The 13432-nt window shown below is 39.1% G+C and overlaps 1 protein-coding gene across 3 annotated transcripts in view; it reads right to left on the bottom strand.

The window, feature by feature from the left end:
• LOC126271894 (metallophosphoesterase 1) overlaps window positions 1–13432 on the bottom strand; it is a 118660-nt gene that overhangs the window by 29479 nt on the left and 75749 nt on the right. For all 3 annotated transcript variants that reach the window (XM_049974275.1, XM_049974274.1, XM_049974276.1), the window contains exons 5-7: window positions 11553–11719; window positions 2588–2670; window positions 2381–2503 (exon numbers count right to left, since the gene is read on the bottom strand). In XM_049974275.1, coding sequence (XP_049830232.1) covers window positions 2381–2503; window positions 2588–2670; window positions 11553–11719 — 373 coding nt within the window. The remainder of the gene's footprint in view (window positions 1–2380; window positions 2504–2587; window positions 2671–11552; window positions 11720–13432) is intronic.

Genomic DNA, 13432 nt, shown 5'->3' with positions numbered 1-13432 from the left:
CCTTGTGATGCTGAGTCAAAGACTCTACTGCTGCAATAGCTTTCCCATCATCCTGAACACTTGCAGCATGCCTAACAAGGGTTGACTAACCAACATGGAATACCTCCCCCTACACAGCAATCTGATTATCTGCGGGTTGTGACACTTCAAAGAACTGTGCTATACTGAGCACATCAAAAGTACCAGATTCTCATGCTGAAGTGTTTTTTTGCAAACTTCCTTATCCAGAGCCAGAGGAATATCACCACACAACCATGTGATCAGCATAGGTTTCATGATGAGTACTAGTGACAAGCTTATAATGATGGCTCAACCCATGTAATTCTCAGCCCGGGATTTGTAAGATTGGTTTGGGCATTTATGACAATGGTCAAATTCTACACACATCACAATTACATGTGTTCTGTCAAAGTAATGGTTTGAGAGAAGCTTGCACATTTTGTCAAATGATAAGCTGGTCACTTCTTGCAAAGGCGCAAGTTGGCACAACAACTGATATATGCACGACAAAGCCAGGAAAGAAAGGAAGCCCTATACAAGTGTGCATCGCCCACATGAAAAACTGGGTAATGCTGCATAACCATGTCTTGTAGGAGTCCTTATATTCAGCTGATTCATCATATGCCTGAAAGGGCGACAGTTCCACTGATAGAAGAGTAACCTGCAGCAAACACACAGATGCCACTTGATTGAGAGCAGTTGTTATCCCACAAAAATCTGCTGCTGGGCAATGAAATGTTGGAGTATTTCTTTGATTGAGATGTTTGTTGGGTGACTTAGTAATGACACTAACATGTGGAGAAAACATAACCCCCTCTCGTTGCCAAGTCTGTTACAGCAAGAACAATCACAATTCATAGAACATAGTACTTTATGGAGCCAATGTAAGATACAATGAAGTACACGTTGTGCGTAGCACTGAACACACTGAATGGACAACAGTAGTACAGGTTACACAATAGGCTGAGCACTCGTTTGCAATCACCAGAGTATGCCAGGGGGCCGACCCAGGTGGCCTCTATAAGCAGGCCTGTGAACAATATGGACACATGATCTCTGAAATCGTGTATGTCATGAGTGGAGGTACATTAACGATAAACCTCTATAGTCTTTGTTTAGCCCTTCTCAGTCTCTTGCAACATGCACAGTACAGAAGCTGCAATGGTGGGCTCTTTTTTTTTTTTGCCAAATTACCACTATGAGATTGTGTATCAGCCTACTTCTACAGATACCAACACAGATGCTCTTGCCTCCCTGTTGGTCCAGATTCAATATTTGATGAGTCCTCTACTTCTTATTGCTACACTGATGCACAAGACACATATGGTTTGCACAGCTTTCCTCTTAATCACCAGAAAATTGTCCAGGCCATAGCCACGAATCCTGATTTTCAAATTCTGTTCCACTACATCTACACTGTTTGGCTACATTCAGCCAGGTAGATTCACAGCTTGGTAGATCTCTGATATTTTGCCCATTGGCATGCACTTACAGTTCATCAATGTGTCAAGTCTCCTGCACACCGATGATGACCAGTCACGTGTTATAATTCCACAGGCTCTCCAGTGTGATGCGCTTCATTTTCTACACCAAGGATACTTGGGCATTGTTCATACCAAGCTGTTGGAATGATGTAGCCCCTTCCCTGTTCCTGTTCCAGCACTGCATAGATCTCTATTCACTAACACACCCACAGTCATTTTACTTCTCTCCTTTTCCACTATCCCCTACCATCCGTCTAACCTCTTTACTGCATCTAGCTGCCCTATCCTCTCTCTACCTCGTCCCTGTACACTTCCAAAAGCAGCTGTCTACTGTCCCCCACCCCTACCCTGCTATCCCACATCCTCCCTGCCCCAGCTTCCTTCTTACCCCACACCACCTGGTTACCTCTCCCATCATGCACTGCTGCTCATCTGCCTCAGTGGCCAGAGACTGTGGTCAAGTGTGTGTGTGTGTGTGTGTGTGTGTGTGTGTGTGTGTGTGTGTGTGTGTGTGTGTGTTCTGACAAAGGTCTTGTTGGCCAAAATCTCACTTTCTGACAGTCTTTTTTTGTGCCTACCTGCGACTCAGCATCTCAGTTATATGGTGAGTAGCAACTATCCTTTTCATAATATTGTTACATTCCATCCTGGATTTTCCATTGTTTGACTCAGCACTTCTGCCATTCAGCGAGTGGTCTTCTTTACTCCTAGTACATGAGACTATTATTTTTAAGCAATGTCTCAGGTTGATACATTCAAAATGGTAGAGAACAGGGCAATGGCCTAACGCTATGATTCTACGGCAGTCGTTTTTTAACACTACACTCTAAAATAATTATAATAAATACAATACTACACTCTTTGGAAGCATTTTACTGTTAATAACAAAAACTCACCATCTGTGATGACTCCCTTGAAAGACACTCCCATCTCTCTCTAAATTTTTGTGTTTTAATCTCCTCTGGTGCTTCATCTGGTTCATGGCAAATAGCATCTGACTCTCTGTACATTGGAAAATGCTATGAATGAAACAAAATTTTGTAAGTTTAATAAATGCAGAGAATGAAGCAAAATGTGTAATCTCTCTTTGTTTCACACATTACCTGCAATACTATGGGGCGACTATAAATATCAAGCAGTAGGTCTCTGTCACATTTTCCCACTCCCTTAGTACATTTCAATCTTTCTGTAAGTAAAAAACAAAACTTAATTACTGTTGAAGCCTAGTTCATGAAAAAATTATGTGGTCAATGTAGAACAGAAACTAAGCAGAAGAAGACATGTTTACATGCAAGGCATTATATTTCCCTTCTCAAAATCTTCCTCTAATTATTGTTTCTCTTGCTACATAGTTAAGACACTGAACACACATTACTGAGAAGGTGGGTTAAACTCCAGTTAGATTACTCTTATTTAGGCATTCTGGAGGTTTCCTTACATTAGTTGAAGATAATACTGTGACAGTTTCTTAATCGAATTAAAAAAATTCTGAAATATGCAAGTGGAATGTTAGTTCATATGCAAACATTACAACTAGGGAGATAGATGAACACACAGATCGCCATAAAGGTATAGCACAAGAAAAAGATGATGAACAGTCTGTTATGGCAAACATGTTTTACTGTCAATTGAAACAGTACACAATAATACATTACGAATTATGCACATTCCCTGGAATCAGGAGTCTCCCCAAGAATCCACAATAATAGGATGTGACACTCGGTGGTAGTTCTTTCCAGCAGAATGAAGTGTGAAGAGAAACCACAGTGAGTTGAGCAGCCATTCAGGATGGATGTTACCTGACTTGAATAGTGCTCTTACACAAAGATTGTGGTTCACCATGGAAGGAATGCATGACAGTCCCACGAGGAGTTTCTGAAATTGGTAGGAAATGCTGTTCTACCGTACAGAATATTTACTCAGCAGGTAGATCCATTCAGATATGGCAGAACTGCAACAGCTGACATGTATCGAAGCGGGCAGCCTATCAGTGTGAATATGGACTGCACTCATACCCAGATCGCACAATGCTTGGCGAACAATAGAAGATGGAAGCTTTAGGAATTACAGTGCCATACTGGTATTGATATGACAAAAATCTATATAATTTTATGCAATGATCTACACATGCATAAATCTACACATGTGTAAAGTTGCTGCAAATTGGGTGCCACATACACTAAATGAAGTGGGAAATCAGACACACTATCAAACTTATCGAGTAAATCTACCACATTACGAGGAGGAGGGAGATAATTTGCTTGTGTGGACCATTGCCATAGATGAATTTTGGGCCAGGGTCTCTCAGCCAGATCTGAAATGCCAGTCTGTGTAGTGGCATCATCCAGGTTCACCATGCAGACAGAAATTTTTTCGCAATCCTTCTCCTGTCAAATTAAAGGACATCATAATCTATGACATTACAGGAGTAATGCTGGGCCATTTTTCCCACATGGACAAACTGTTAATGCACTGTACTACTGTCACACTTTCCTGCAACAACACCTAAGACGGGCTACACAGTAGAAACACCCTGAACGTCTATAGCACAATGCTTTAATTCTTTAGGACAATGTGAGAGCCAATATGGCAACATGTGTGCCGAACCTGCTTATGCAATGGGGATGGGAACTACAGGAGCATCCAGCATATTTGTCAAAACTTATCACTTTGCGATTATGACCTCACATCAAAACTGTGTAAGTAGGCTGTTTAGGTTTTTTTATTGGTAACGCCACCGCCACGTAGCGCTCTGTATGAAAAATCACTGGCTGTGCTGTGTGCAGTCAGTGGCTGGTTGGCATTGTTGTAATACTCGCCATTGTAGCGTTGGGAAGATGGAAGTGAACAGCACGTAGCGTCAGTGGGTCTGCATTTTTTATGGCCCACCAATACCATTATTTCTACAAGGACTGCACTGGGTCTGCACCTCTGGTGGCCCACCAATACCATAATCTCTACCAGGACTACAATGGGTCTACTCTGTGTTGACCTACCTACCAATATTCTTCAAAACTTCGACTGACTCTGCTGTGGGTTTGCTCTGTTGTGGCCCATTACCTGTCTGCATGTCAAGAGTCAACACTGTCTTTCCATTGGAAGGACAATACTACTTCTTCAAGACTGCATGGAAATCCACTACTTCCATGTGCATTTTCTTTTACTGCTTACTGCTCAGACATTGAAAAAAAAAAGCACTCCAATTTTTCTGTGATGAACGATCAGGACTGTCTTTATGGACTGTGAGAAAATTTTAGCTTTTGAGCAACATTGTATCAATAAGTGTGTTCATTTCATTTCTTTGTTATTGTAATTATGAAAAAATTTTTCAAATCTGTATTGGCCACTGCCCAAATCAATTTTTAAATTTTTTGTGGGGAGCATGGGGGCTTTGTAAGTAGGCTGTTTAGGTTTTTTTATTGGTAACGCCACTGAAACGTTGTGCTCTGTATGAAAAATCACTGGCTGTGCTGTGTGCAGTCAGTGGCTGGTTGGCATTGTTGTAATACTCGCCATTGTAGCGTTGGGCAGATGGAAGTGAACAGCGCATAGCGTTGCGCAGTTGGAGGTGAGCCACCAGCAGTGGTGGATGTGGGGAGAGAGATGGCGGAGTTTTGAAATTTGTAAGACTGGATGTCATGAACTGCTATATATATTATGATTATTAAGGTAAATACATTGATTGTTCTCTATCAAAATCTTTCATTTGCTAACTATACCTATCAGTAGTTAGTGCCTTCAGTTGTTTGAATCTTTTATTTAGCTGGCAGTAGTGGCACTCGCTGTATTGCAGTAGTTCGAGTAATGAAGATTTTTGTGAGGTAAGTGATTTGTGAAAGGTATAGGTTAATGTTAGTCAGGGCCATTCTTTTGTAGGGATTACTGAAAGTCAGATTGCGTTGCGCTAAAAAAAATATTGTGTGTCGGTTTAAGCACAGTCTTGTATAATTTTTCTAAGGGGACGTTTCAACTGAAACAGTCATTGCATGGAACATGTGAAGCCATTTCCACAGTACTGGCACATTAGATCTGATCCACTCATGGTGTGGCCACTGGTATATGATGTTCTCCACAGCATTGGTATTGCAAGATGGATTTGATGGGAGACTATTTCAAGGGGGCAGTATAAAGTAACAGGTCCATGTTTTGCCCTCTACTATTGTGTACCATTGCTATTAACAGTAAAACATATTTAAAATGGCAAAACTTGTTTCATCTTTTTTCTTGTGATACATCTTTATGACAGTGTGTACGTTCATCCATTACCCTACGAGTAATGTTTACATATGAACTAATCTTCCATTAGCATATTTCAGAATTTTTTAATTCTTTACCATTTTTGAGACAAAAAAATAGTTGCCATGACCTTTGCAATGACCCTCACAGTTACTGCAAGATACACTTTGTTCACAGAAATTGTACAGTTTCTTTGCCAAGTGGTAAACATACATATTTTTAAGGTCAAAATTTTTGTTTGCATTTCTTCTGGCATTTTTAATCTGTGGAAATTCTTGCTTGATGCTCCAACAATAATCAGCCATCTTATATTTGTCCCATTTACTTTGACAATGTGCATCCATGACCTACAAATCTCGCTGGAATCACTCAGTCTGCCCATTGCTGACTGCAACAAGATTTTCCAGAAAGTAAGCATGATGGCTATGCAAAAAACATAATTTGATGCTCATTTTGCAACCAAGCACTTTGAATCTCCCCAAAAGTTGTGGGACAATTCTGTTGTAATTCTGTGTCCTGAATTTCTAAGAAAGTCTTTGACAATTTTTCCAAATGTCAACTGAGCATTTGTTTCAAGTTATGTAATTGTTCTGGTGAAATGGTCATCTTTAATGAGCTGCCATATCTGTCAATCATCAAACACATTGGTCTGTATTTTTCCACGTGACAGACCAGAGAAACGGAAGTGAGATCCTTGAATATCTCCTTCAATTGACAAAGCTTTAAAAAATCACTTCATGTTACCCAGTTTTATATGCGGAGGTACAAATACAATGACCTTTCTGTCAACAAGTGGTCAATGTAGAATGCTTTGTCATGCAACCCAGTTTTACATGCAGAGGTGAAAAAACAATGCTCTTACTATCAACAAGTAGCCGATGAAGAATGCTGGAATCACCACATTACAGGTCAGATCTTGGCAGCCAATTCGACTGTACCCAACGCTTCTCTTGAGATCTGCTGTCCCACATACACAAATAACAGGGACACTTGATATCTCAGTTGCTGGCCAAGGAGGAAGCACACCATTTTAAGATCAATCCAGATGATCCAATGATCCAAGTGATATTATAACAAATCAATTGCTCTCTTTATGTTTTCACACTCTTCAACAAATCAATGGCTCTCTTTATGTTTTCATATTCTTCAAGCAAAAAACTGAATGGCCTATTGGGACTACAGAAGATAAATTTCTGTTGTGAAGGACGACATATTTCAAGCTCCGCTTTCTGTTATCAATGAACAATCGCTATTCAGTTGCATTATAGGTTGACATTCACTTCTGAATCATTAAACCATGTCTGTTATCACAATATATATACCCATTATCACACAGAAAATATTGCAGAACAGCAATCTCTCTTGATCGAATGTAGGATACCTTAGCTCCTTTTTCAAGCAAGTTTTTCTCTTGCAGTCTTATTGCTAACAGTTCTGAAGCTTTTTTGTATACTCACAAATCTCATGCCATATTATTCAACTCATGCTGCTCAAACCCCTTATGAAGGAAATCATCTTCAATAACAAAATCTTCATCACTTTTGTCACTTCCATCTTCACCAGAGCCATACTTCTGTATTTCCAATCAGGGCAATTCATTGAAAATTGGCACTGGGATTTCAGCTGAGAGCATAGTGAGTAGAACAAAACATGTGCCATCTCCGCTAGTTCATAGCTCCTGCCGCGAGATGTCAGTTGATCCACTTGTGACCCACAGAAAAACATGTTATTACCCCAAATGCTGTACACGAACTTATTCATTCATAAAATTTATGTAATCATATGAAAAGTAGGTGGATTTAATTAACTTACCTCAGTAGACCTCAGTTGTCAGCTAGTTTGGATAGTTTCCAGGCAGTCTTGGAAGTTTTTGAAGACTTCAACTCTTTCTGAATTTGTTTAATGCCAGTGAAAAACCGGCATTTCATATAGTTAAGAATCAGCTTGGGAACACTGTCCATTACATGATCTTTGCAGCATCCAACGTTAGATATTTCAACACTTATGTGGTCCAAACTATTAAGGCAATCATAAAAAATGTCACCCCATAAACTGTCCTCACGGAGTTTGACTGCGACTATATTTTTCACCTGCATAAGAACATTGAAGATGCCTTTCGATAGATATGTGAGCAATGTCTTTTCTGTGGAAGAGCCGTAATGTCTAATAGATGTAAGTAAAGAGAACGGGATGTCAGACGAATTTTGACTTAGAAGGCACAAACGCTTATCGCATTTTACGAATTCTCTTGTTTGGCTCTGAGCACTATGGGGCCTAACATCTGAGGTCATCAGTCCCCTAGAACTTAGAACTACTTAAACCTAACTAACCTAAGGACATCACACACATCCATGCCCAAGACAGGATTCGAACCTGCGACCGTAGCGGTGCAGTTCCAGACTGAAGCACCTAGAACTGCTCAGCCACTGTGGCCGGCTTTTCTTGCTTGATGCACCTCGTAACCTGCCAGATGATAAAACTAAACATTCCTTTCCTGTGGTGCTTTCAAGACTTTCCAGAATATGTTGTGGATTGGGATGAGCCTCTGTGAAGTTATGTGGAACACAAAGCATTATGTGGAACACAAAGCATTTTTTTAATTACATCTTCCATTTCCAGAACTCTGTCTCTGTTCTTTTGCTGCAAATTTCTGGCTAACGTCCACATTTGGCATACATATAACATCAATGAAAATTCACAATTATGTTCGCAGTTTCCGCTGGACGATAGGGCTAATTTTACAGGAATGTAAATGCACTGTAACATGTGCAAGCTCAAGAAGTCTATTACTGACAGGTGATCATTGCAACTCAGAGACCTTACGATACCAAAATGTCGTTCAAGTGGGACCTGATTAAATTTTGCAATCAAGACATAGCTGAAACCTTTTTCCCACAAATATTCTGAAATCTACAATGTAATTTCAATGGTTACTCTTAGAGACTGGAGAGTTCTTTTGGAAGCAAAGCTGTTATTTTTATTGGTGAGAATGCATTTCCATTTCATTAACGTTTTGTGAGCCTCTGAGTGTTTTTACAATGCATACTTAGGAAATGAAGAATTAAGTGCATACACTATGTTGTTCATATATCTAGTGAATGATTCCGTTGATTCACTGCCTTTGAATCCTGTTGCTTTAGTTTCAAGTGGGTGGAAGTTAACGTGTGGCAAACTTTTAATCTGGCAAAGCCTGGGAAATTATCTTCTTGATAGACTCTGTGATAAAAATTATAGTTAATGATCTCATCGGTAAAAAGTACTTCAGTTTTATCACAGAAATTATGTCTTGCACACTTTATTGCATGAACAGCAACTGAAAATGCCCAAACTCTTCTGGTTTCGTCAACAGGATTTGATATAGAGCAATTTCCTTTTTCTTTTCTTTTCTTTTTTTGCCACTAATTCCAAGATATTGCCAGACCTTTTTATTTTGTGGACTGCAATCACAAGTGAATGCAATAATTCTTGTTCCAGCTTGTTCCAGTTGGAAAATCACCTGAATAAATATCAGCAAGATGACGTCGCCTGGAGTTGCATTGCGACTTGCATACACAGCAATAGGTTGGATCCAGTTATGCAACAGGGGAGCAAACATGAATACGAGAGCATGATTGTCAGGTTTATTCTTACAGTCGTCCAGAGTATACTCTCCTAAATTGATGAAACCATCAACTTTCAGGGAATTGTTATTAAATTGCAGTTCTTCTTGAAGAACTTCTGAAAATCAGCACACCTACACGTTTGTTTTCAACTCGTTCTTCCAGAAAATAATTCTTAATGGCCTCCACAGCATGTGTGTTGATTCCATATGAGCATTTCAGACCCTTTACTACATTTCGAAGATGTGTTTCAGAAGGAAGTGGCAACAAACCATGCTTCAAACAATGTCTGTATCCTTTGGGCAACTTAATTTTTAAGAAACTCATCATCATACCACATTCCCTTAGGGCTTTATAATTGGCATTTCTTTATCATAGTGTCTACTACCATTTTCTGTTTCTTACTCAGTTTGGAATGATCTAGGAGATTTGATTGAGCTGTCTTATGCTTTTTGTCTGAGAGCTGCTTTTGCAGTAAATGGATTTCTGCATTCACTGTTCTTAGTTTATTATGTAACTGCACAACTTCCAGCTTCTTACAGTTTAATGTTCTCTTTAGTGAAATGAGCACTGCACACAGTGCCTTCCATACATTTTCCTCAACAGATGAAACACTGGGAAACATCGGAATTACTTATTGAGCATTTTCTTTACAGCAGCTACTCTTTTGTGAGCGTTCTGGTGATGGTTTTCTTTTGTGTAATAATTTCGATAGATATTTTGGTACATTTTGAAATAAATGAGGAACTGCCCCTGATTTTAGAGACCACCTTAGTCTTGGAATTTTAACTTGTTTACCCTCGATGATAGACACTTCAGATTTTATAATAAGTTCCTCACAGAAATGTGAATCACACACGAAACAATTATGAGTTAGAATTCTGTTTTTCCGAGGAATTGCTCTGACCCATTTTGCAAATTCTACTTCGTCTTTTGGAGGCCTAAAAAAATGTTTACCTTTATTTGCTTGGTAGTCAGATCTGCACACTGTAACGAAACAAGTTGGCATTTTTTATCCTTCTTCAAATACGAGTAGCTGTATCCATAAACACCACTTATTCACCACAGACTTCAACTCTTCAATGTTCACTCACAACACCATAAATACACTCACAAAATAAGCACAGACAACAGCGAAACACACGTTCAGATAAAGCAAAACCGCATGAACTTAGGTCTCAAGCAACAGTGCTGCTCATAGTTTGCAGGCATGCCACCCGTCCTATGCTGCCTGTGTTAACGGGCAGGGAGTCAGCACACTTTCTCTTCTACTTGCTATGCTAAAAGTATAGCTGACGGTAAACTAGGATATTCTATTTTACACTTGTTTAGCTTATGGTATCCTGACTTTTTCACTATACAAAAGTAACAACCACTTGAGAGATTCTCTGGGCTCCTGCCAAATCACAGATATACCAAATCGAAGTTTATCCTGTATTCCATTCATCCAAATATGTAATTTATTGACACACTTCTTGCACACTTTGTGAGGGGACCTTTGATTATTTTGATCGCCAATTTTTGCTTTAAAATAGGTTTGCCAGGCAAATGTGCAATGTTTATCCTTTTATGGAATAGCAAAACTGCCACATATATAGCAACACAAATCATAGCTGTTGAAGCACTTATGACATGAACTACCAGAAGCCGACATAAGGAAAGATTTCATTTCACATATAAATAAAAACTAAACACCGTATACAAACAAGGACTCGAGTCCACATCTGAATGTGCTTCACTATATCAGAGCAAACACATCTCGCTACAGTATCTTAAGTGTAACTGAAGTGGTTTAGACAATATGGACCTGTCAATGATTTACTACAGTCATTCACCCTCCTGTTGCCAGTCAGAGAAATGGTTCATCCCATGAACAGTGGACACATTCACATAAGGCACCAAGAAAAAAAAAAAACTTGACCTCGTAGAAGAAAACTAACTACAGTTTTGAAATCTGCATGCCTGTTTAACTCTAAAACATCACAAAAATTGAACCCAATAGAAACTGCGCTACAACTTTTCCCCAGTTTTCTCTACCATCTGGCATCGCTCTCACTGCAGCTGCTTATGTGCATGTTTGGGCGTTTGAGTAGTTGTCTGTGAATGTGCGTACTGCTAGAGAAAGAGCAACAGCCTGAAGTCTTGTGTAAATACTTTTTTTGTTGCATATTTCTATGGGGCACACATCAGTCAGCTACAGAAAATATTTTTGCTACACTTTGTCATATCTTACTTGAGATCCTCTGTAGTTGCAATTCTGCTGGGCGGCAAAGGAAGCACCCATCACCTTCCATTGCCATACTGTTTATCAGCACAAAGTGGTTTCCTTTGATTGACACGAGTCGAACAGGGGGGGCATTAAATGCAGTTGCAAATCGCTCATGAAGATATGGGCTAATCCTGGAAAGAAAAGAAGGGGAATTCAAAAAAAGAGTATATCTTCATATTGAGAATATAATTGTACCAAAAAATAATTCAGTCAAGAAAAGCAATGTATTATGATCAGTCAAGAAAAGCAACATATGATGACATAAAATTGCTTACCAGAAATTTCCTTCAGTGGGGTGAAAAGTATAGGACTGTCAATACACACATATAAAACACAAGCAACAGAATACCTAGATTTCTGAATTAATAGTTTCTTTGTCAGGGAGGAAAGAGGAATACATGGGGGGTGGTTAAAAAGGAAAGCCAGGCCACTTGAATCCCAGGATGGGAGAGACCCACCCATAGTAAGGACAAAGAAAGGAAGATTAGTGTTTAGCATACATTTAACAACAAGCTCATTAAAGACAGAAAATACACTCAAATTAGGGAAGGATGAGGAAGTAAATTGGCCACATGCTTTCAAAGGAACTGTCCCAGCATTTTCCTTAAGCAGCTTAAGGGACTTATGGAAAACATAAGCCAGGATGGTCAGATGGGAATTTCAACCCCTGTTCTCCCAAAAGTGAGTCCACTGTGGTAACCACTGCACCACTTCACTCGGTGTATGTAGTGAGAATGAAGTTACACAAAGATGAAGAAGAAAGTGTCACAGAGAGGAAATCAAAGATGGTACAATAGTAACCACTGTGCCAGCTACCATCCAGAGATGATAAGGACAAAGTGAGAAGCAAAGATAAATTAAGGAGAAAGTCAGGTTAATGGAAAATGAGATGAACAGAGGACAGAAAGAATTATGAAAGAAGAAAGGTGGCTGTTCCAAACAGAATATTAAAATCCTGAGCATTACGTGACAGAATTGCCATAACCTCCCTTTTTAATCAATGAACAACTTTGGGCACATTTTCTGTCAGACTGAAACACAGTATGTTGTAGCAACACTCAGCTATAAAACTAATGATAAGTAAACCATCTCTAATTTAGACCTTTTTCAGTCTCTCGATCTTTACAGCTTTTCCAAAAATATTTGAGACAACAGAATGTTGACTCACTTAATTGGGAAGAACTTGTTAACTATTTGGCTTTCATAATGGATTCGCCATACAGCAAGCAACACAAGTTTTCAGAAATAAGGTCTTGTCATGGCTAAACGAGAAAATTTTTTGTGTTGGTGCATTTTGTGACTTTGCAAAAGCCTTTGATTGTGTATCTTAGAAAGTTTCACTTGGCAGACATAGCAGAAAGCAGAGGATGTCACTGTTAGCCTTTGTCACATTCATGGTACTACTCCAAGAATGGGGGAGATATCTATAAAATGCAATTCAAATAGTTTTTTTCTGATGAATTAATCACACTAATTAAGGGTCAAAATTCAACCTCACCAGACACAGGCAGAGGATAGCTGCAAGTGGTTCATAGCTGTGTTATTTTCATGAAATCAGACATCAGAACTAAAAAAGAACAGAAAAGATAAAATGCAAACAGTTACTGTAAAACATGAGATAAAATTGAGCATACATAATAGAGAAAACATACTCATTCAGCTTTTTACACAGTAACATGTCACAGCAAGGTCACAAAGTACTAACTGCCTCTTGTGCTTTTGCATCACATTTATAACATCAAGATAGACTATGTCAGTATAGAGTGCAGATGCACGCTCAGCTTACATAAGTTTGGAGAAGGAGATAAAATACAAATAAAGATGTGAAAATAAAATTACAAAAT

Source organism: Schistocerca gregaria, chromosome 5 (assembly GCF_023897955.1).
Source record: "Schistocerca gregaria isolate iqSchGreg1 chromosome 5, iqSchGreg1.2, whole genome shotgun sequence".
NCBI classification, from domain to species: Eukaryota; Metazoa; Arthropoda; class Insecta; order Orthoptera; family Acrididae; genus Schistocerca; species Schistocerca gregaria.
Note: the sequence above shows the minus strand (reverse complement) of the source record. Positions and strands in the feature narration are given on the sequence as shown.